The 24,787-nt window shown below is 42.9% G+C and overlaps 1 protein-coding gene across 3 annotated transcripts in view; it reads right to left on the bottom strand.

Annotated features, from left to right (window-relative positions):
• LOC125710042 (diacylglycerol kinase beta-like) overlaps window positions 1-24,001 on the bottom strand; it is a 65,787-nt gene extending 41,786 nt beyond the window's left edge. Inside the window, exons 1-10 of one of the 3 annotated variants that reach the window (XM_048979204.1) lie at window positions 23,373-24,001; window positions 13,031-13,185; window positions 7,180-7,256; window positions 6,585-6,605; window positions 5,821-5,971; window positions 4,276-4,338; window positions 1,705-1,917; window positions 1,053-1,205; window positions 633-682; window positions 164-238 (exon numbers count right to left, since the gene is read on the bottom strand). In XM_048979204.1, coding sequence (XP_048835161.1) covers window positions 164-238; window positions 633-682; window positions 1,053-1,205; window positions 1,705-1,917; window positions 4,276-4,338; window positions 5,821-5,971; window positions 6,585-6,605; window positions 7,180-7,256; window positions 13,031-13,185; window positions 23,373-23,383 — 969 coding nt within the window. In that variant the 5' untranslated portion in view covers window positions 23,384-24,001. Of the gene's footprint in view, window positions 1-163; window positions 239-632; window positions 683-1,052; window positions 1,206-1,704; window positions 1,918-4,275; window positions 4,339-5,820; window positions 5,972-6,584; window positions 6,606-7,179; window positions 7,257-13,030; window positions 13,337-23,372 lie in introns of all 3 variants that reach the window. The other 2 variants (XM_048979206.1, XM_048979205.1) reach the window with 2 other exon arrangements.
• Window positions 24,002-24,787: the final 786 nt, after the last annotated feature.

Consider the following 24,787-nt stretch of genomic DNA (forward strand, 5'->3'; position numbering starts at 1 on the left):
CACACAAACACACACCCACAGACACAAATACACTGACACACACAGACACCCACAGACAGACAGACGCACACCAGACACACAGGCATACTCAGTGACGCACACACACACACAGGCATAGACAAACACACTGACACAGACACACAGACACCAGGAATTTCCTCACCGGCCGCAGCTCAGTAGAGTCCCACTCCAGGTATTCTGCCACATGGACCATCTGGTTGATGATGCGATCCAGCTCCTGCACAGGCAGGGCGCCTATCAGACACCTCTTTGACAAGCCAGAGGGCATTGCTAGATGGCCTTATTATCAGACTGTATGATCTGTAAAGTTTCTCCAAGGCCATGACATCATGTCTGCTAATGACCTCATCAACACCCCATCTCCATTGTTCCCATTTTAGTTGAGTATTATGAATCTATGAAACATCTGCCTTCTATAACAGGCTGGCATCACTGCATCTAATGACCTCTTGGACATCATGCACCAAACATCTATCACACAATGCTGGCATGACGTTGCGACCACATTGTAACGATGCCATTAAAACATGAATCCCGAAAGTTCAATCTTCATTTTTCTCCAGAGACGCAAATCGGCACTGTCTGGCTTTCCAAGGGCCGAGCCAACTCACCGAGCTGTCAAGCAGACCATTGCCGTCCGTGTCGTAGAGCCGGAACATGACTGGCAGAGGGGACAGAGGAGGAGACATTAGTCTATCACGTCAGGCAACGGCATTGACCAGCAACCTCAAACGGACCTGCCTAGGATTTATTTGGCAAGGGAGAGTCGGTGTGTTATGACAGTGTTATCATGTGGTAAACAGAGCCCTAAGAAAAAGAAAGTAGAAATCCATACCAACATTTTGTTTCAACCAGCAAGTTGAGTATAAAAAGTCACATTCACAGAGGACTCAACTGGTTGGTTGGAACAAAATATTGGTCTGGAATTATACTCTCGGGACTTGAACTTTCCATCTCAAGGTATTAAACAAACAGAGGTGAGCTTAACAGGGCTAACCCTACCCAGTAACCCCCCCCCCCCCATGACATACACTCCAGTTTGTCTTCCGGCGTCCCTCTCTCCAGCAAGGACAGGTAGCACACAATGTCCTTCAGGAGGACCACCTGGGGTGCGGATACAGCGGTGTCCTTTTGTGACGACGGGCTCCCGCTCTGTGATGAGGGCTTTTCCGCCTGGCTCTGTTCTGTGGGTGGAAACACACTAGAGGACTGCTGGTACAGTATATGCACGAGCCACAGGAGCTTGACCATGGTTGGCCGTACGGCTCTACAGTAACATTTGGAAACTCCCAAACATAGCAAGCTACGGTGCCACACCATCTTTGATCAAAATTGAGTTATGACCTTACAGAATCCATTTTATCGTGACCAAATATTTTAGTTCAGCTATGCCCAGCATGGAAGAAAACACAATGTGAAAATTAGAGCAACTGCATACATACAGGTAGACAGTCAAAAAATCCTGAAGGCCTTTTTCAGTGTCAGTGTAGCTACTGTAACTGGCATTTTTAAGGGAGTATGTAGTGATGGCCCACTAGATGGTGGTCTCCATTAAAAAAAAAAGCTCAAAAAATGCCCCAAAGCAAGCCAAGAGCACCATCTAGTGGGTTCCGAAAAATACGGCAAATGGTTCATGAAACTTCATTTGGCCATCACTAGCAGTATGCCCCACTGCTGTCTCACCTGGCATCAGGAGGAACGTGGTGCCATTGAACTTAGAAGCCGTTGGGATGTTTTTCTCAGCCCCAGAGGATTTGTCTCGGCAGCTGGGTGACCAGAAGGGGGCGTCTGTGCCACAGGGCTGGGAGGTGGCGGGTGCTTGACCCGTTGCCACGATAGATGCCTGTTCAGATACGTGACGGCCCATGGCAGCTAGAATGCTCTTTCCATTCATTCCTGACCAGGGAGGAAAGAAAAAAATGACAGGCAAATATAAAAAGAGTGACAGAAGGCTGCAGTTAAATGGAAATTTCATTTAGTTTTCTCTGTAGAGTAAAATGTCCATTAGAACATAAGAAATTTACAAACGAGAGGAGGCCATTCAGCCCATCAAGCTCGTTTGGGGAGAACTTAACTAATAGCTCAGAGTTGTTAAAATCTTATCTAGCTCTGATTTAAAGGAACCCAGGGTTTTAGCTTGTGCTACACTAGCAGGAAGACTATTCCATACTCCAACTACACTCTGTGTAAAGAAGTGCTTCCTCAAATTCATTTTAAAATGTTCTCCCGCTAATTTACATTTATGGGCACGAGTTCTAGTATTTAAACTGATATTGATGTAGCCATTCGGCTAAACAGCAATAACACCTGTTAGAATCTTATATACCTGGATCATGTCCCCCCTAACTCCTTTGCGCGAGGCTAAACAAATTCTGCTCAGCGAACCTCTCCTCATAAGATATACCTCTAAGACCAGGAATCATTCTTGTAGCCCTACGTTGAACCTTTTCCAAGGCAGCAATGTCCTTCTTAAGGTGTGGCGACTAAACCTGCACACAGTATTGTAGGTGGGGTCTTACCAAGGAATTATCTACTCTGGTGAGAGTGGGACATGGAAGCATCAACATACACACCGAGGCCTTTCTCGTAATCAGCTACCTTTATGTCCGTGGAACTCATAAAATATCTGTACATTATATTTCTGCTCCCTGCATGGATTACCCTACATTTTTCTATGTAAAATTTTATCTGCTAGGTATCAGTCCAGTCGCTAACCAAATCCAGATCCCGTTGTAGCCTCTCTGCTGCTAGATCAGTATCTGCTACACCACCCACTTTGGTGTCATCTGCAAATTTAACTAGTTTACTCTATGTATTGGTGTAAATATCATTAATGTAAATTAATAACAGTAGTGGTCCTAAAATTGAACCCTGCAGTACCCCACTATGAACGCAGGGCAACTGTGACATTGTGCCTCTAAAAACTACCCGCTGCTTCATGTCTGTTAACCATTTTTCGATCCAAGCTGCTACAGTTCCTAAAATCCCTGTAGCCTTGAGCTTAAGCAAGAGCCGTTTGTGGGGGACAACATCCAAGGCCTTCTGGAAATCTAAGTAGGTCACATCGTAGACCTTTTTGTGATCAAATTCTCTTGTAGCTTCCTCAAAGAACTCAAGTAAATTAGTTAAACAGGATCTACTCTCCTAAATCCATGTTGGCTATCCCTCAGAATGTTGTTAGAATCCAGGTACCCTACCATTTTGACTTGGATTATAGCTTCCATTACTTTTCCAGTTATGCAAGTTTAACTGATTGGCCTATAGTTTGCTGGATTACTTCTATCCCCTTTTTATATTATATTAGCACGCTTCCTATCAGAAGGTACCACACCAGCAAATAACGATTTCTAGAATAGTAAAGTTAAAGGTTGGCTAATAATATCCCTCATCTCTTTTCAAACTATAGGTAAGATGCCATCAGGGCCCTGTGATTTATTTATTTTGAGCTCAGCAAGGCTTAGTACTACATCAGCCTCAGTTATACATGTATTGGTCATAGACGACGCTGTATTCATACTAAATGGTGGTAAGTTACTAGTGTTCTCTACTGTGAACACCCGTGTAAAATAATCATTAAACTCATTTACTATATCAATTTCATTTTCAATTATAAGACCCTTACTATCCTGAAAACTAGTAATTTCAGCTTTTAGAGCTCTTTTGGAGTAAAAATATTGGAAGAAATTTTTATTGTCATCTTTAGCCTCCAATGCAATCTATTCCTCTTGGAGTATCTAATGTTATTTTTTAACTTGTCCCGTAGACTTAGATACTCCCGCTTTATTTTGAAATCATTAGGTATTTTCCATTTGTGGAAGAGAGCTGTTTTCCTCCTGACTTTATTCTTAATTTCCTTAGTAAACCACCTTGGTTGTAGTTTCCTAGATTTAGTTTTGCTGGAAACAGGCATGAAGTCCTCTTGCACTTGCAACAATGAGCTTTGAAAAAAATCCCATGTCTCTTCAACAGTTTTGCTATTTAACTCCATCCATTTAACAGTTTCAAGTTTCAGACGCATACCATTAAAGTTAGCTTTTCCAAACATTGTATACTTTTGTTTTGGACTTTTCGGACACTAAAATTTACCTCAAATTTAACCATGTTATGATCGCTACCATCCACTGGTTTTAAAACCTCTAATTTTCCAATCCTATCCTGGTTATTAGAGAAAACAAGATCAGGAAGGGCGTGTCCCCTGGTAGGGGTATTAAGAAGATGAGGACAATGCAGATCATGAAACAGCTTTTTGTGAACCTGTAACAGCAGCGCAGGCCACTTCTGTCTGTATGGAGATCCCGGCATCGATCGTCTTGGACTCTGCAATCAAATCGTTTAGATATGAGAAATGGAGTGAAGAACACTGTTACTGAGGAGATGAACATGGGCAGGCAAGAGCTAATGCCATTACAGGAAATGAGCTGAGGGCCGGGGGATGACTGAGGGGGGTGCTTAATAAGCAGGCTTCTTTGGTATCCTGTTTCATCTTTTTTTTATTTTTAGTTTTAAACATTTTCAACTAAAGGAACCTTTTTTCCTCACGTTGAGTGAAGCCTGATTCTAGGGGACTGTAAAAACTGGAACAGTGGAAGCAACCAAAACAAATGCCGTAAGGCGCCTGACCCTGTGACACAGAACAAATGACATGCTGCAGTGATAAAAGGAATGAGCAGAGAAGATCATTAATTTTTCATTGATTGTGAGTTAATGGGCAGGAACAATAATACAGAGACACTGTCTCCAGTGGGACTTTGTGAAATGAGTCAAATATAAAAATGAAGAACCATTCAGGAATTATGTAAGGATTATTCAGTCTGGCGACAATAAAACATCATGAAAACTTCCTGTTTTTTTATTTTAAAAAAGTAATATGCATACATATTATGAATACATATTATCTTATTAAATACTCTGTTTGTTGTAAACTGACAAAACTGAACATAACATATTCTTGAAATAAAATGATAAAAAAAAAAAAAAAGAAATGAAAATCACCATGTTTATCGCCAGTTCAGCACTAGATGGAGCCACAGACTGAACAGACCACAGTTTTTTTTGTTCTGGACGATACGGTTTTAAAATGAACACATCCTACGTGACAAAGTGCAGTGCCTGCACATAATCCTCTGTGACGGGAAATTCCTCTGCTTGGGCAAGCTGTATCCTTATTGTTTTAGGATAAAACAAAACAAAAGCTGTTTTGTGCCAGGCGTCTCTCTGGTGACTCTGTGAGATTACACTGATCCCAAAACAGATCCGTTGCCCTGGACCAGTAGTGGAGACCAGTCGCATTACACATCGAACTTTCTCTCTTTCTATTGCTACTTTATTTGGACCTAATATTAGATTGAGCAAAGCTTCTTGGCGAAAAGACTGCATACAAACATAATGGTATGTAAAAAGACAGAAGTTTTTTAGACAGAAGAACATTTTACAGCTCTTACACATGATTTGTGTTGACATACCTTCACACATCAGAGGGGTGTTCCACAAAGCAGGATTTCTCAGTTAGCTGGGTTAACTTAAGCTAGAGGACCTGATTGTCCAATAGGAATGCTCCTAAACTCTTATTGTACGATCATGACTTCTAGCTTAAGATAACCCAGTTAATGAAAAATTCTGCTTCATAGAACACCCCTCAGGCCCCTAAAGATGGGCGAATACTAGGACAAAGGAAGCCAAATGAATAACAGGCACACAAACCATATGAAAAAACCAACAATCCTTCATGGAAGCTCCACTCTACATATGTAAAGGCTTCCACAGGAAGCCAGTAGGAGGTGCAGAGGAGCAGTCACTCACCTAGGACCCCAGCCCGTGCAGGAGGAGCCTCAGATGGGGCTGATCCTGTCTTGCTCTTGAAGGAAGTGAAGAGGTGCCGGCACAACTCCTCAGGGATGTCGTTCTCAAGGTACGTGGCCATGAAGAGCTGGAAGCCCTCATAGTCGATGGGCTGTGGGGGGTAGGGGGGAGGCAGGCAGAGGTGGGACATGAAGGACAGAGGCTGTTGGGAGATTTATGGTGAAATCAAAGTATATGTGAAGCAATGCACCTCATTGTGGAGTCTGGAGGTCAAGAATGTCATGTCTGAAGCAGCATCCTACTCTTTTACTTAACTATAAATCCCTGAGAAAATGGCTCTGTGGTGTGTTTTAACATTTAAGCAAAACTATCATTGCAGCATTAACAGGTTATAGAATGCAATGAGAATGCTGGTTGTATGCATATACATGTACGTGAGCATGTATACTGAAAGAATTAAGTGTCAGGTGAGCATGTCCAAATAGAAAGATTCCTTGGCGCACAATGTTCTTCCAATATTCCTCCAACATTGGCCACCAGGCTGCAAAATGGGTCGTTGGTTGAACAGACTGGAGAAACACATGGCTAATGACAAAGAGACATCGGATAGATAGGGTTAGGGCTAGGGAAATGATTAGCCAGCAGCTGATGGCTCAGTGAAGCCATTATTCTCCACAGTGACAATGAGAAAAAGGCTGAGGTTCTATGAGGACATGCGACCTGTAAACACAAACTCACAGGGCATGCATCCACCAGCTGCTTACTTGGTTGAGAACATCTTGCATCTGTTTGCCGGTGAGGCATAAAGGAGGAGAGAGGGGGTTATACTGTACTTCACAGGGAGAGGAGGTAGTTTATTAGGGGCTGCTGCTTGGCTTGAATTTAAATCCTACCATAAACATTGTGAAGCGAACAAAACAACTATTGGACTCTTAAAAGCCTTGAACTTTGAATCTTTATCGGCAATACTTCGGAAGCATTGTGAGCAGAATCCTATAGCTTCATCTCTTCCTTTCAAAGAGCAGTTTAATTCTCAAATAAACAGTGATACCATGGTTCCACCATTAATTATCCCAAGACAGCTAAGATTGATGGTTGCCGGTTCTGATTGCAGTTCAATAGCCCCTGGATGAGATTTAATTAAGGCAATAATGTGGAAAAAGACTGTATGAAGAACAATTACACAGTAAGATTTCGTTTAGCTTAGCAGGCTTAATGATTCCAAAGCCTCAAACTGTGAAGAGAATAGATAAAATCATTGATTAATCAAGAACATCTTAAAACTCAATGATGTGTTCCTCCAATGTGCCTATGATGCAACATCCCATGAAGGTAATGTCTACTGTCTGAAGCAATTACCTGCTCGGGGTTGTATTTGGCAAGCACACCATCTCCATGAAACTCCTCCAGCACATCTTTTAGGTTCTTTGTGGAATCTAAGAAAGGGAAGAACATGCAATTCATAAAGCTCACTGGGTACACAACTAGCACCTGAATCCACTGTGCTGCATCAGCTTGCTGTGACTAAGATTCCCTGAGAATGACAATTGCTTCTCATTTCATCAGAAAAGTCTGGATTCCTTGCCCTTTCATTGCTCTACAGTAATATCTACTGGCACCTTGGTAACACTACCAATGCACACATCCATGGCTGGTGCTTTGAATGGGGCTCCTGCTTGCTCTCCCTGTGTTGTGGTTCCTCGCTCTCTCTAAACCCATGCAGTTCAGTGATTTGTTGTCTCTATTGTCAATAGTGTAAAGGTGTGTGTGAGCATGTGCATGTGTATGCATGTGTATGCCCTGCATGCTGCACAGGATGCTGCCTTACATTGCACCCTAAATTGCCTGGGATAGGCTCCACACTTCTTCTAGCACATATGTTGGAAGTTGGTTGGAAGGATAAATCACTGTGAGATACTTGATAGTGACAGAATGGTCTATAAAAGAACATGGTAGTAAATTTGACAAAGATTCATGACAAATATATAATTATTATACAACCTTGAAATGACAGTAATTCTTAATGAATGCTACATAAAGTTTTCATACTGTTGCGCTGGGCAGACCAAGGCATCACACAAACAGCAAATGATCTAGTACACAAAGCACATGCACAAAATACAAATATAGTTCAGAGTGCATATTGGTAGTGATGGACAAAATAACACAGAAACCGCGCCTGACTGTATATGTGACTGACACCATTCTCCTGAGACTGCGCCTGACTGTATATGTGACTGACACCATTCTCCAGAGACTGCACCTGACTGTATATGCGACTGACACCATTCTTCAGAAACCGCACCTGACTGTATATGTGACTGACACCATTCTCCGGAGACTGCACCTGACTGTATATGTGACTGACACCATTCTCCAGAGACTGCGCCTGACTGTATATGTGACTGACACCATTCTCCAGAGACTGTACCTGACTGTATATGCGACTGACATCATTCTCCAGAGACTGCGCCTGACTGTATATGTGACTGACATCATTCTCCAGAGACTGCACCTGACTGTATATGTGACTGACACCATTCTCCAGAGACTGCGCCTGACTGTATATGTGACTGACACCATTCTCCGGAGACTGCACCTGACTGTATATGTGACTGACACCATTCTCCGGAGACTGCACCTGACTGTATATGTGACTGACACCATTCTCCAGAGACTGTGCCTGACTGTATATGCGACTGACATCATTCTCCAGAGACTGCGCCTGACTGTATATGTGACTGACATCATTCTCCAGAGACTGCACCTGACTGTATATGTGACTGACACCATTCTCCAGAGACTGCGCCTGACTGTATATGTGACTGACACCATTCTCCAGAGACTGCGCCTGACTGTATATGTAACTGACACCATTCTCCAGAGACTGTGCCTGACTGTATATGTGACTGACACCATTCTCCTGAGACTGGGCCTGACTGTATATGCGACTGACACCATTCTCCAGAGACTGCGCCTGACTGTATATGTGACTGACACCATTCTCCAGAGACTGCGCCTGACTGTATATGTGACTGACACCATTCTCCAGAGACTGTGCCTGACTGTATATGTGACTGACACCATTCTCCTGAGACTGGGCCTGACTGTATATGCGACTGACACCATTCTCCAGAGACTGCGCCTGACTGTATATGTGACTGACACCATTCTCCAGAGACTGCACCTGACTGTATATGTGACTGACATCATTCTCCAGCGACTGCACCTGACTGTATATGTGAGACGCTTTTCATCCCAGTAAGCAGAGCCATACAGCGAAGACCATTACCGACCTCTAATTATTAACAGGGACATGTCAAAACAAACAGGCCTTGGGCTTTCAGAAGCGGAGCAGCATCCACAGTAGGTGAGATGTGCTGCCACTGAGCTAACGGGACATCAAAAGCTTGGAGGGAAACTGTGACAGATGCTCCACTTTTTAAGTAGGGAACCTCTAGAAAAAAATGATTAATTGCTCCACTCCAGAAGATTCATAGGAGTTAAAAAAGAGACCAAGGGAATGTATTGTTAATTTGAAAATGCACTTAAAAATGAGCAGTACAACAAATTTGCAAATAAATCTGATATGCAAGCATTACAGTATCACCAAAATGTGTTCTAGCCAGCTTGCAAGGTAAAATCACCAGAGAATTGCAGAAAAAATAAAATGAAAACATCTTCTTCTGCTAAAATGAGAAGCATAAAATGGACACAGCTAGTTGTAACTTCTGCCTACAACAAATGTGAGTAAAGTTTTAAGGAGCAAGGAGCAGTGCACTAAAATAGAAAACATTAAAACAGGAAGAACGGCAAGCCCGAGTAAGTTACCATCATTCTAATTGCACATAATGTCAATGCGCTAAATGAGTTTGGAAGCCATTTTTGGGCATGTCTCTTATAGCATGACCCAGTAGTAGTAATCAGATACTGACTTCTCACATTCCATATGAGAGATATTAGAGCCATGACACAGTACGATGCAAACAACAGAAATCAAAGCAGACAATGTTCAGATAAGGTCATTATACACATCACAGAACTGGGCAAATGAAAAAAATTACATTAGGTTATAATGGAAGTACTGAAGGCTTCTAAATTATCGCAAACCAAATCAAGACCGGTCAAATTTCTTAACCTTTTCATTGATTAATTTGGATATGGCGCTACTCAGCAGCTGGAACATAAGGATGTGGAATGACAACTTAAACAGGAAAGAAAAAAAACAGATATGAGGGGCAAGATTGAAGATGTTTAAGAAAAATACTGGGCGATGATACCAAAATCACTGTGAGGCTTGAATGATGATAGATAAAACACAGTGGATATAAAAAGTGAGAAAATGAGACCACGATAAATCAGTTCAAAACTTTTCCTACATTTAATGCAACTTATAATCTGTACAATTCAATTGAAAAAACAAAACTGTTAAGGGGAAAAATATTAAATAAACATACAATAAGCTGGTTGCATAAGTGTGCAAGTCTATCAGCTGCTACATCTTGGCTTGGCAATATTTTCCCAATCCTCCTTGCAAAAGTGCTTCAAATCTGATCTCTTGTGCACAGCCCCCTTCAGGTCACCCCACAGACTTTCATTTGGGTTTAGGTCTGAGCTCTGGCTGGTCCTTTCCAAAACTTTAATTGTCTTCTGGTGAAGCCATCCTTTTGTTGATTTGGCTGTATGCTTGGGCTCATTGTTGTGTTGAACGGTGAAATTCCTTTTCGTCTTCAGCTTTCTAGCAGACACCCGAAGGTTTCGGGGCAAAACTTTCTGATATTTGAAATTGTTCATAATTCTGTTCACCTTGACTAAAGCCCCAGTTCCAGCTGAAGAAAAACAGCCCCACTCAAATTGGAATTCCGAAGTCGGAGGAATCGACACAACCCTCTCAGAATTCAAGATGACTGCACCCTTTATCAAGAGAAGTTAATGATGTAGTTTTATACTGTTTATTAGCACTTATTTATTTCTGGCTCATTAAATTGGTCGTACACACAATACTGTCCAACCGTTATCTGGGGACATGTTGCTACAGTGTGTTTATGCACAAAATACTGCATAATGTGTTGTTATCCACTGATATTGCTAACAATGACTAACAATTAACCGGGCTAGAACTGGGGATAATTTCAGTAAGAAGGATTTTTTGCTGACAATTTGTTGGATTTAAGGTAGTCTGGGCTAAATGTTAGTGAACGAAGATGAAGGCCATTTAAACTGGGGTAAATTAAATTGGACAAGTTCGCTGGGTAAGCAAAAAATCTTGCTTTTTGAAACAGGTCCCTGATATTGTTAAATGGCTTTCTGACATGCTGTATGGAACGCTTTTAACTCCTATGTGAAATCATTACCAGTTCTGAGTTCCGACCTCCGAGGTAAATGGAACGCTGCATGATACCTTTCAACAATGAGATTCCTTTGATGCTTTGTAAGCTCTCTACAAACCATGACATGCTGCAGGAGTAAATATCAGGAAAATCCTACTAGGACACCAGAACTGTCACACCCGGCTAGTCCGATCCTCCTGTGTGCCATGTCCCCTCATTAACCTTGTGTGGAATCCTTAAGTTTACCAGCTGCTCTACATTTCCTGCCATTAGTCTTGTGTATTTCAGTCTGCGTTCGATTATGTTTCTCCAGTCTAGTCATTGACGCTGTGTACATCTCTGTTCTGTGTTAGGATTGACTCCTAATAAATCCCTCATTTAAAATAAATCCCTTAAACTTAAGTTAGTCATTTAATACAGCAATTCAATTTAGTACAGGATTGTTTTTTACTCAGTTTCCTAATACCCCTACCAGGGGAGAAGCCCTTCTTGATCTTGTTTTCTCTAACAACCAGGATTGGATTGGAAAATTAGAGGTTTTAAAACCACCCGACGGTAGTGATCATAATATGGTTAAATTTGAGGTTAATTTTAGTGTCCACAGAGCAAAGTCCAAAACAAAATATACAATGTTAGGAAGGTTAACTTTAATGGAGTGAGACTGAAACTAGAAACTGTAAACTGGATGGAGTTAAATAGCAAAACTGTTGAAGAGGCATGGGAATTTTTTGTTGCAAGTGCAAGAGGACTTCATACCTGTTTCCAGCAAAACTAAATCTAGGAAACTACAACCAAGGTGGTTTACTAAGGAAGTTAAGAATAAAGTCAGGAGGAAAAGGGCTCTCTCCCACAAATGAAAATTGTTAGTTAATTTCAAAATAAAACAGGAGTATCTATGTCTACAGATTGAGTTGAAAAATAACATTAGACTCGCTAAGAGGATGATGAAGAAAGGAAGATTGCATTGGAGGCTAAGGATAACATTATAAGTTTCTTCCAATATTTTAACTCCAAAAGAGCTCTAAAAACTGAAATCACTAATCTGCAGGACAGTAAGGATCCTATAATTGAAAACGAAATTGTTATAAATGAGTTTAATGATTATTTTACATGGGTATTTACAATAGAGAACATAAGTAACTTGCCACCATTTAGTACAAATGCAGCGTTGTCTATGACCCATATATGTATAACTGAGGCTGATGTGGTACAAAGCCTAGCTAAGCTCAAAATGAATAAATCGAAGGGCCCTGATGGCATCTTGCCTATAGTATTAAAAAAGATGAGGGAAATTATTAGCCAACCTTTAACTTTACTATATCAGAAATCCTTATCTACTGGTGTGGTAGCTTCTGATTGGAAGCATGCTAATATAATTGGAGCACATATAGTTTTAACCGTGCCAGCAATGAATCAACTAGCCAGCTTATTAGCAGAATAACTTTGTATTGTAAATGAAAACCATGCTGCAGGTCCAATAAATAAAATATTGTAGCTCTTAAGTGGCGAAGAGATCATCAGGTGGACAGTAAAGTTCAGTTATTAGCAGACTGTTTTATTGCGCGATTCTTGAGTATAAGGAGCAGGAGGGAAAGCGGTATAAGGAGTGGCATGGAGAGCAGTATAAGGAGTAGGAGGGAAAGCGGCATAAGGAGTGGCATGGAGAGCGGTGTAAGGAGCAGCATGGAGAGCAGTTTAAGGAGCGGCATGGAGAGCGGTGTAAGGAGCAGGAGGGAAAGCGGTATAAGGAGCGGCATGGAGAGCAGTATAAGGAACGGCGTGGAGAGCGGTATAAGGAGTGGCATGGAGAGCGATTTGATGATGGTTTAGAGAATGGCACAGAGAGCAACACAGAGAGAGCAGTTTCACCCACTACTCACATTCGCTGTACTGCTGCAGCTGGTTGAACTCGGCTGGGCTCAAGCATTCCCAGCTCCCGTCACCCATCTTGACCAGGAGATGCCGATTAGGGCCGTTGACCGTGGTCCAACTCGGAGCGCAGGGGACTCTGCATTGTGCCAATAGCCTTTGCCCCCTGGAGGCAGGGAGGAAGAACGCCTTCAGTGCTTCACAGTACGGAACAGCCCAATGCTCAGGATCTTCAGGCTTCACACACACTTCTCAAGCAGTCTCTACAGGTTCTCCGACACATCTGTGCCACACCTGCACACCGTGCTCAGCAACATCTGGAAGGAGGAGCAGAGTTTAGGAAAGGCAACCTGTGTCTCCTGGCGAATTACAGTCTGTGACAATCAGAGTACATTAACAAATTTAGAGAAATTGGAAGAAGTGATGTACTGCTGTTCATGCAATGTCTATAAATATGTACATCACAAAGCCAAAGCATGTCCATACAATTTGGAGGAAAACTTAACCTCATATACTCCAATCAATAGCAATGGTATGGAGCCTTCAGACAAATGACTGACACCAAATAAGTGGCTTACGTGGGTCACCACACAAAGACAACAAATATGAAATGATAAGAGTACTACACATAACAAGGTCTAAAGCAGGTAAAATTAAATTTGCCGGAGTACCATTCATTTGCAGAATAAGTAATGTTTCTTTTCACGCAGTGGCAATAGAGCATTAACACCTGTGCTACACAGGTATGAAGTGGAGCCTCAGACCACAGAGGGCTGCTTGGTGACTTAAGGTGGAGTTCAGGAAGCAGCAGCGCTCCTGCTTGACCCGACATCCTCCTTTTCCTGCCAGCAGTGGGCGCTGTCTTTGGGTGCACTTTGCACTCGCTTGATTACAGCGTGATGATCAAAAGCAGCATTGCCAACCTGTCCTTAAGGCTGTGGTCTCCAAACTACTTTTAAAAGGATAATAGTCTGGAGAGGTACTGAGTTGCTATGGTATATTATGCTGAACTGTCGCCATCATGACAGTCAGTATATCCTGCAGGATAAAGACATTTGGACACACAACGGCAGGTTCAGAGAGAGTAGCAAAAGCAACTGAGTGGCCTCAGGTACTGTCTTCTGGATTTCAGGGACTTTTCAGTCACAGTTACTGTTCTGCTTCAGCTCCGTGGTAGACAATCACACCATCATAAGCTGCTGCAATATTGCCACAACTCTGTGACAGGAGTTAAAAAAAAAAAACAAGAAAACAAATTTACTAATGAGATCCAAAGCAATGAAAACCATCAAACAGCAAACAGACACACACTGAACTCGCCCACCCCCCCCCCCCACTCTTTCTCTCTCCCATCCCCACTCACTTGTACTCCCCCTCACCTTCATTTGCCCCCCTGACCTGCCCCCCTGATCTACCCCCCCGTTTACTTCCCCCATTTTCCCCTCTCTCACTTTCTCCTGCTTCTTCTCCTACTCTCTCGCCCCCCTCCTCCATCTTCCACACCCTCCCCCTCACCCTCTGCCCCTTCCCCTATCTTTTGGGCATCTCACCCCCCCAAACACAAATCTCCCAGAGGTCCATCTATGGAGTGGCTGTACTCAGCATCAAGCTGGAGGCCCAGGAGAACAGAACACCATATCCAACGTCCATCCCATTTGAGAGGATTACATTTCACACTGATCCCAACAATGCCTTTAGTAATTCATATTGTACACCTTCTGTACAATAATGTCAATAGGCAGTGTACATGGAGTATAAGATCTGATTGGTTCCTAAAAGTCATTTACTTTCTGCCTAAAGTTTTGACATTATAGCAAGAGACTTTCAGTAGATGTTTGTTTAATACTCGACTTGAGCAATTAGCTGCTACTCTGTTCTCTTAAAGAGTGCAATTCTTTTAAAGAATAAGCTGGTGGATTTGTGCTGACATATCAAACTACTCCACCCATTTAAATCTACTTAATATGCTGCTCTTCCATCTAAAATCCAACAAATGAGGAACGTCTTTGGACAACTAAAAAAATGAATGACATGGCCCACTTTCTAATTCTGTTTGTATGCCACTCCAACAATGTTTTGACATTATGATGACATTATTCTACAGGTGCAGAAATACTGTGGAACCACGGTTCTCGAATGTCTCACAAATACTGTGGAACCTCGGTTCTTGAATGTCTCACATCTTGTACAAACCTGTCTGACAAAGTACGTGTCTTTTTACGCATAAACGAAGAGTTCATGAGTCAGTCCACTGCTAATGCCCACGCAGTAATCATCTCCACTGAACTGTGCGGTGAAGATTCTCATGTTTTATTGTTTTTCTTGATTTGTTGCTTTCATCTTGTTATAAGACACCATTGAGTCCTAAGAAGGTTAGTAATAGCAGCAAACCAAAACGGAAAGTTATGAGAACCACGATTAAGCTTAAAAATTATTGCGATAAGTACGATAGAGGTGCTCATGTGTCTGATCTCACTACCGCATGATGACATTTTTTCATTTATTTCAAGTATTTATGGGTTTTAAAGTTTTTATTTATGGGTTTAGCAATAGTTATGCATTTATACAGGTTTAAATAGGCAATCATTTGGGGGGGGATCTGGAACAGAATAATCCGATTTACATTATTTCTTATGGGAAAACTTTATTTGATTTTCGAGTAAAAATCAGCTCTCAAACAGCCTTCTGGAACAGATTAGGTTTGAGAACTGAGGTTCCACTGTACTAACACTGCAAGAAGACAAAATTTGCTCAGAAAAGGTACCTTATGGCAAGACATCTCATATGTACCTCTAACTATGCAAATTATTCTCTATGATAGGACAGCAATCATCCTGTAAACACTTTATCTTTCATATGATTACATCTGCAGTGCCTGTCATCGGAAGGCTACCGATTCAAATCCCAAGAGTGGCATAGTCATGTCACCATTGGGTCTTTGAGCAAGGCCCTTATCCACAACTGCTCCAGGGACTGTCTGACCCTCTTTTCTCAATTGTATGTCACTTTGGATAAAAGTGTCTGCAAAATAAACACAACTGTAATCTAATGAAAGGCTACCCTAGAAACAGTAAGGTCATCTATCTCTACCAAGAAAGCACTCTGATTGCAGATTGCATTTCATATTATGAAGCTGTACCACTCTCTGTTTCTGAACATCAATCACTGTTCCAGGTTAGGAATTTTCAGAAGCTCATCCAACTGCTGGATGTGCCCAGCAGCTTTTATATCTTCTCAAGTGCTGTGTCCTCCTGGAAGCATGGAAATTATAAGGCTGCTTCAGAAGGTCAGTGTTGCATGATAGAAACAATACAGGGAGCTGCTGGGGGCCGCAGGACGCCACAGTTCCCAGACATCCACCTACCCTGGGTAGGTGCTCAGGTCGCATATGTGACCCATCACCACGAAATGAGTCCTAAGTCGCACTGGTAGAAACACACCCATAAGACTCATTTCATGGTGATGGGTCACATATGCAGCTCCCTCATCTGGGAAGGAGCTGCAGGAGCTCAGGGAGCATGGGAAGGAGCTGCAGGAGCTCAGGGTTGGGGAGCATGGGAAGGAGCTACAGGAGCTACAGGAGCTCAGGGTTGGGGAGCATGGGAAGGAGCTGCAGGAGCTCAGGGAGCATGGGAAGGAGCTGCAGGAGCTCAGGGTTGGGGAGCATGGGAAGGAGCTGCAGGAGCTCAGGGAGCATGGGAAGGAGCTGCAGGAGCTCAGGGAGCATGGGAAGGAGCTGCAGGAGCTCAGGGTTGGGGAGCATGGGAAGGAGCTACAGGAGCTCAGGGTTGGGGAGCATGGGAAGGAGCTGCAGGAGCCCGAAAAAGGGGAGTACAAGATGGGAAGCACCACTACACGCAAAGAGGGATTCTGTTTGCCTACAAGGGTTACCTGGCAACGTGTCATCATGAAGCTCATGCCACAAGTAGTGGGTGGCTGGCCTGGTAAGGTTGAAAGCTATATGTGTGCGTGTGTTTACAGAGCGAGAGAAGAAGCCGAGCAAAGTGACTCATCTCTTAAACAACACAGAGACAGACAGCAGAGGGCTGGCGGACAGGCCCACAGGCCACATCCAGCAGCAGCACAGTGCTTTGCTCACAAATATTTAACCACCATACAGTATGAAGCTCTAACAACTCTTCATAAGTAATTCAGGGCAGAATTACCACATTTGTGCCTAAATAAACATTAATTAAGATTAATGAATTTGTAGAAAACAATGCTTCAGAATATTCACACAAATACTATAATTTACTTTTTTAGGTTTTACAGCTACATTTACTGGCGCTTAATCTGAGACGCACCCCTCACCCAGCCCAGATTCCATGTAAAAATCAAAAAATGCATCCAAAATCTAAAACGAAGCATTTGATTTATAACAGTGTGTAATTTCCATGCTATTGCCATCTATTCTTCATTAGGTACCCCATGCAGAACCAAAGAGGAGCACCTTTTTTTCTCCAGAATACATTCAAGGGTTGATAAGTTGTACATTCAGATAAGCCCTTCTGCATATTACTACTATACTGAACTGTTATTTTTGAACTTCTGACCTTCCTGTTAGCAGAGCCGGGCCATCCTGCTGACCTCTTTCATTAACAAGCTGTTATCAGCAATGCAACTGCCTCTGACTGGATGATTTTATTTATCACACTGTTCTCTATACACTCTAGAAACTGTAGTACATAAAAATCCTCTTCCTGCTGAAATGGCCACATCCAGAACCAACAATCATATCGTGTTTAAAACCACTTAGGTCACACATACAAGGCCCCTTCGATGCTTCGTCGGCAGCAGGGGTGTTGTTAGGCCTATTTACCCCCCTAAATTGCTTTCAGCCTCCTCCAAATACATGGGTATTTACTGACTTATTTATTGACCAGGAGTAGCTTTTTATATTATATCGTATACAGTGCACACTGTAACCCAGTAATTCTCATCCTGTGGATCACAACCCAAATTTTGGTCTCAGCAATTTCTGAACGGGTCACGAGGCAAAGTTGGAAATTTTAAAACCACCAAACTCCTACGCCAGGGGTGGGCAGTCTTATCCACAAAGGGCCGGTGTGTACAGTATGCAGATTTTTGGGGTAACCTGTAGGTCAGCTGCTCAAACCCAGGTGTGAGGACTATTCAGCCAATCACTCCTCTAATTAATAATCTAATCAGGGAGTCGCAGCAAAAACCTCCACACACAGCAGCCCTTTCTGGGTAAGATTGGCCACCCTTGTCCTACGCTGATCCACGATCATATTTCCCAGCCCCAATCCTAAGATTTTATGGGGTCTTTAACTGCTTAGTGCAAAACTAATGAACACTCTACCGATCCAAGAAGCCAAAGCAGCTTAATTTAAAATTCACTGGCACATCCAATCAGATTTGTGATATAGGTATTGACTGGTGTAAATTGCAGAGTGCATTGCATGTTTGAACATAGCACCGACAACATTAGCTGGTATAAATATGGACAAACTCTTGCAATCTACCAGACCAAGCAGCGTTGACTTGGAAGAATGTTCTTCAGAACCTAAGAGACAATTTAAACGGACGTATTACCCAGATTTTCTCAAGTATGGCTTACCTACAACGTTAAAAGGGGTGAGCACAAGCCACTGTGTGTCCTGTGCAATTAACTGCTTGCTAATGAAAGCATGAAGCCTTCGAAGTTAGATGCCAGCTACAAAGATAGACCTCTGGACTTTTTTTTTAAACATAAAAGCCAAAAAGCTTCCCAAAAGACCTTTGAATATACATGTACAGTACAAGAGCCTTACGTGCTTCCTACCTGGTTTCCCATCGAACTGTGAAATGTCTTCAGTTACGCCAAATTTAGACATTCAAGAGGCAGCCCCAGGTTTCTCAATACAAAGTGTAATCACAAAATGTAAGTTGATATTTCATTATTACGTTAACCTGTTTCCCCCACGTAAATTGTAACAATGGCTTATTTCATATTAAACATTTGTTTTCGGTAGAGCTACCACTAACGAGTATTTTTCTATGGATTAATCTATCGATTATTTTACCGATTGTTTGGTCAGTTAATCTAAATGATAAATTTACCTCCAGAATGTCAAACTGAATGTTTAATTTAAGTTTGTTATTTTGACAACTATGTCACTGCAGCGATTAACAAAACGGAGGCTTTTCGGCACTATACGGACATTATTTTCGCCCACAATTCAATAAATATTTTAGTAGTATGCCTAAAAACATTACTGAGATGAACAAAAGATAGTAATCGGTATAATTTCCTATCCTTATACTTATTACATTTGGTTAGTGGAGCGACAAGCATTGAAATCGCTTGGTAGCCAGAACATCTTCTAAAATGATTGGTTAAACTTGGTAGAAAAACTTTGGTGGCGTGGCGATACTTTTTGCAGATTATTAGACAACTTGATTTTTTTAAATACAAGGATAAAAGATATTAAAATGCTCAGTAATGGAAATTTAATAAACATTAATAGACAGTGCTTACAGTGACGATCAATCATCCAGAAAAAGGCTTGCGCGTTCGCTTCAGGCGCTTGTTTCTAATGCTAGTTCCGCTGCTATACGCTATCGAACTTTTCAGTGTACAAACCACCTTTTTGTTTTGTGATCATTTGGACTACTCCTATAACTTTGTTATTATTAAGTGAGGTATTTTAGAAATCACAAAGGAAGTCTCATTAAAATCTTTTTATAAAAAAACGATGCGTCGATTTTAAAAATTGATGTCATCGACTAATCGCCGTAGCCCTAGTTTTCAGTTGTTAAATTGTAGTAAGCATGATATTAATTTAGACTTGATATAGCTGACCTGAAATGGTAAAAATTGGATCACAGTGCAAAAGATACACTTTGAGGGCTATGTTTATTATCCTGGGAAGGGGTTTCACTAGACCTGTGTTTCAGTTGGTTACCAAAAAGTCTAGGGCTTTAGTATTCGGCACAGGCAGCAACAGGCGGGAGTTCTGAAGAGAACTAAATTTTTTGTAATTGATAGTTTACTGTGACAAAGAACTATTGTCGTTTAACTGGTGATCATCACAGTGGGTGCAGTAGGTCCAGTTCTGGTCATGCTTTGTTTTTAGTCAATGACTTGCATGTTTCTCCAATCCCCCATCAGCGATAATGTAGAAGAACCCAATCGCCAATAATGTGAATATCCAGCATCATGTCATGCCACAGCCCACCTCCAAGTCTTCTGGGATACTTCTTGGGTACCTTTGTCTCTCCAGATGAAACAAGGGGTGAAAAGAACAACTCATATATGTCATTCTTTGGGACCATGAGGCTTCCCTCTATAGGGTTCTGTAGTTCCTTAATCTATTCAAAATATGCCAAGGTTAACAGTCTGAAGGTTTCATGGAAGGTATCATTCTCCAACCCCAATGAGTAGTTCTTCATAGGTTGACGTCTGTAGCGGCTAATGGCCCTCGTTAAATGCCGCATGAAGAAACTAGTTCTGAGGCATTTCTACAACATACTATAGAAGCTGCTGGTCCACTTTAGGTAGTGTGTGAAGAAATCTCATCCAAGGTATCACTGCGAGAGAAGTTTTCCAGTTGCTTGACCAGGCAAAAAATAATCTGTAAAAGTATATGAAATGGGTGAGACCTTCTGATTTGACCTGCCATCTGGACACAAACGTACAGTATGGGTCTACTTAGTGGTGACCCTCTCACTACATTCCTCAGTTCACCCATTAATTGAAAAGAAATACATCCTTATTTTTACATTGGTGCAACTTGTGTAACAGCTCATACAATATCATGCATACAGGCGTTTATATGAAAACCAATATATGGTATATTACTGCAGCAAAGAATAGGCCACAGGATTGCACTCAAAGCCACTTTTTAACCACCCCCCAGAAACAAGAATCATCAGATCCTACAACCAGGCCTGGAAAAAGGCCAGTACATTTATTTTAGTAATTGAAATTATTGGTTATGTTTATGTTGCAGGGCTCATTGGACTAATGGAACACATAAAAGGGCATGTTCGCAAAAAATGTCTTAAAGCTAAGTCCTCCAAACCCCTCTAATCATCCTGTTATATTAACCCTTACTGCTCTCTCCTGGCCTCTTTGTTGTTTGTTTATGTATTGCATGCCACTCTGATAATACAGCATGTGTGCATATGAACCCACATTTTCCACTATTTCATGCTTGCCTTCATGCAAAGCTTTAACTGCCAATGCTTTTTGCAGCAAAGTTGCCAATTTCTTTTAACCATATTAAATCAAGTAAAAAATTCAAAACCCCATCCATATCTCTATTAATCGTGCTATATATCTTAAAATTCTTTATTGCTATTCTGTCCATGATTTAATTGTTTAGTGTAAATCTTTGTCTACAGCGTCTTACACACCTTACTGTTACCCATTTAACCGCAATCGTACAGACACAAGTACAGTTTTCTATTTCCCGGGTGCACCATTATAAAGGTGACACATGGCTTAAAAGCCGTACAGATACATGCTTTCTGTGGACTAAAGGCCACCCAGTAAGGGATGTGGAAAGCAGGCCGTGGCCTGTCCCTCATGTGAAAGCAGCAGCTATAATGCAGCCATTTCTAAGTGGCATCCCTATTACAGTACATGGCTGGCTATAGGCCACGCCCAGAAGACTTTTCGTGACTGTGCACTCTATGCTCTGTGAGCCGATGAAGCTGTGAGGGCCAATGATCCCCTCAATGACTTTTCTCGATCTCACTCTCTGCCTCTCTCCTCCTGCTCTGCATTCTCTCTCCGCCTTCCCTATACCCTCTCTCCACCCTCTCTACATTCCCTCACAGCCCTCTCTCTGCTCTCTTTCAGTCCCCTGCCTGCTCTCCCTCCTTGCTCTATCACCCATCCTCTTTCCCCTCCCCACTCTCTTTCTGCCCTCCCTACACCCTCTCTCACTCCTCCCTCCACCCCCTTCCCACCAGGGCACAAGACTTGAGACACCCTGGAGAATATGCCAGTCAATCACAGGGCACAAGGCTGGGAACATCCTTGACAGTATTCTAGTCAATAACAGGGCACAAAACGGATGTCCCAGAAAGTATGCTGGGCGATCACAGGACACAAGGCATTGGACATTCTGGACAGTATGTCAGGCAATCACAGGGCACAAGGCATTGGACATTCTGGACAGTATGTCAGGCAATCACAGGGCACAAGGCATTGGACATTCTGGACAATATGTCAGGCGATCACAGGGCACAAGGCATTGGACATTCTGGACAGTATGTCAGGCGATCACAGGGTACAAGGCATTGGACATTCTGGACAATATGTCAGGCGATCACAGGGCACAAGGCATTGGACATTCTGGACAATATGTCAGGCGATCATAGGGCACAAGGCATTGGACATTCTGGACAGTATGTCAGGCAATCACAGGGCACAAGGCTGGGACAACCCGCAACAGTATGCCAGGCAATCTCAGGGCACAAAGTGGGGGACATCCCAGAAAGTATATCAGGCAGTCACAGGGCACTAGGCTGGGGACATCCCCGACAGTATGCTAAGCAATCACATGACATAAAACTGGGGACACCCTGGGCAGTATGGCAGGCAGTCAGTAGGCACAAGGCGGGGACATCCCGTACAGTACAACAGGCAAAAACAGGGCACAAGACTGAGGACATCCTGGGCAGTATGCCAGGCAGTCAGTAGGCGGGGGACATCCTGGACAGTATGCCGGACAGTATGCCGGACAGTCAGTGAGCACAAGGTGGGGGACACCCTGGGCAGTATGCCAGGCAATCACAGGACACATACACACAATACACAATTTAGAGACACTAACTACACATGGTTATGCTGTATTTTTCCAACACATTGTCTGTCAATTGACATCCATGTCAGAGCATCGTTATGGTGAGTGGCATTTTGGGAAGTTCTCTAAAACCTTTTCTAAAGACATAGCACAGAATGCGGCTCTGCATTACAGCCACTGAGAATGTACATTACATTTAATATGTATATATATGTATATATTGTTGATATCATCTCCCCCTGACATTTAAAGCTCAGTACCGGCAGACAGAGCCCAAAATACACGTGTCACGGTGACAGCTACTGGCTGCAGGATGATAAGCTGCCGTGTCCTTTTTCCAGTCCCTCTGCCAGAAAAACTAATATTAACCACCTGCAGAATCATCAGCTTTCTCAGAAGTAACTGCAAAAATCCCGGCAGAATAATGGAATTCACGGTGAAGTCTGAGATGCCGGCCTGGACGGCGGATATTTCCCATCGGCCGTCGTCAGGCACAGAACACCCACTAAACAGCTGCACCCGAAGCGTGGTGAACTTATGAAGGAAGTGATGGAGAAACACAGACAGAAAGACAGGCTGAGAGGGAGGTTCTTACCTGATAGTCATTCAGGGATTGGAATATGGCATCAGGTTAACTGTAACAGTCCCAGGCAGGCAGACTGTGGGGAGTGTCTCTGTCGCCGAAGAAGGGTCTCACTGCAGCGCACCGTCACACAGCGAGCAGGGTGTTCCTGGCACTGAAGCCACCTCCAGCCTTTCCAGCAAGAATTAATGAAGCTCCGTGCACTGCTTCCCCTCTTCCTAGTTCCGGGTGTCTCTCTCTCTCTCTCTCTCTCTTCATAATTCCCAGATCCTCTCTCTCTCTCATTCTATTACCCTCCGTAATTCCCAGATCATCTCACTCTCTCTCTCTCCCCCTCTTCCTAATTCCCAGTACCCTTTCTCTCTTCCTGATTCCCAGTTCCTCTTTCTCTCTCCCTAATTCCCAGTCCGTCTCTCCCTCTTCATAATTCCCAGTCACTTTCTCTCCTTCTTCTTAATTCCCAGTCAGTCCCTCTCTCTGTCCCTCTTGTTAATTCCCAGTCTCCCTCTCTCTCCCTCTTAATTCCCAGTCCCTCCCTCTTTCTCCCTCTTCTTAATTCCCAGTCTCCCTCTCTCTCCCTCTTCATAATTCCCAAACTCTTCCTAGTTTCCAGTCCCGCTCACTGTCTCCAGGATCCAGTCGGCTCAACAGGCAGCTGTACTTTCTTTTCAACTGGCTGTTTATTCCCCCCCCCCCCCGCCCCCCGCAATGTCACCAGGCTCATCCTACAGCAACCACTCCCCCCGCAAAACCGCTGGAGTCTGTGCTTTTCCATCCCCCCCATGCTACACTCTCCCCGTCTAACTACCTCCTGATCTTTTGCAGAATAACGACTTACAGCTGCCAATTACCCCCTCCCCAGTGGGCCTGTGAACACTGGCATGTGACCCTGTGGGTCATTTGTGCATTATTGTCCATCATGTGGACACATGTAAAGTACACAACAATATTTTGTACTGTTCATCAAATCTGTATGAGCAGGAAATGTTCACTCACATTGCAAGATGGAAAAACATTTGTGGCTTAGCCTTATAATATAGGATAAATGTTTCTCCATGGAGTTAATGCGTAATTCGTGATGTAACAGGAATGCACTCTTTGGTGGGAAATCTGGCCTGACAGATATGTTCACTGGCCTGCGCAATACAAAAGAGCCATGTTCCAGTAGAGAGGACACAGTGAACTCACAATGCTGTTAGCGGCTGAGTAGCTCCTTACAGTCCCTCGGAGGTTCTTAAGAAGTCAGCTGGACCCTCATAAAGCCTTTCATTGTGAATAACTTCCGCCTCTTCTGCTCTATATCCCATTTCTATCTCCTCAGCTGTCTCTCATCCACCCTCTATGTGTTTATTGGGCTATTTCAGTCTCAGCATTCGCTTTGATCTCTCAGTCTCTCTGTGTCCATGTCTTCCTGTCTACCTTCCTAA

The sequence above is a fragment of the Brienomyrus brachyistius genome, chromosome 16 (assembly GCF_023856365.1).
Source record: "Brienomyrus brachyistius isolate T26 chromosome 16, BBRACH_0.4, whole genome shotgun sequence".
NCBI classification, from domain to species: domain Eukaryota; kingdom Metazoa; phylum Chordata; class Actinopteri; order Osteoglossiformes; family Mormyridae; genus Brienomyrus; species Brienomyrus brachyistius.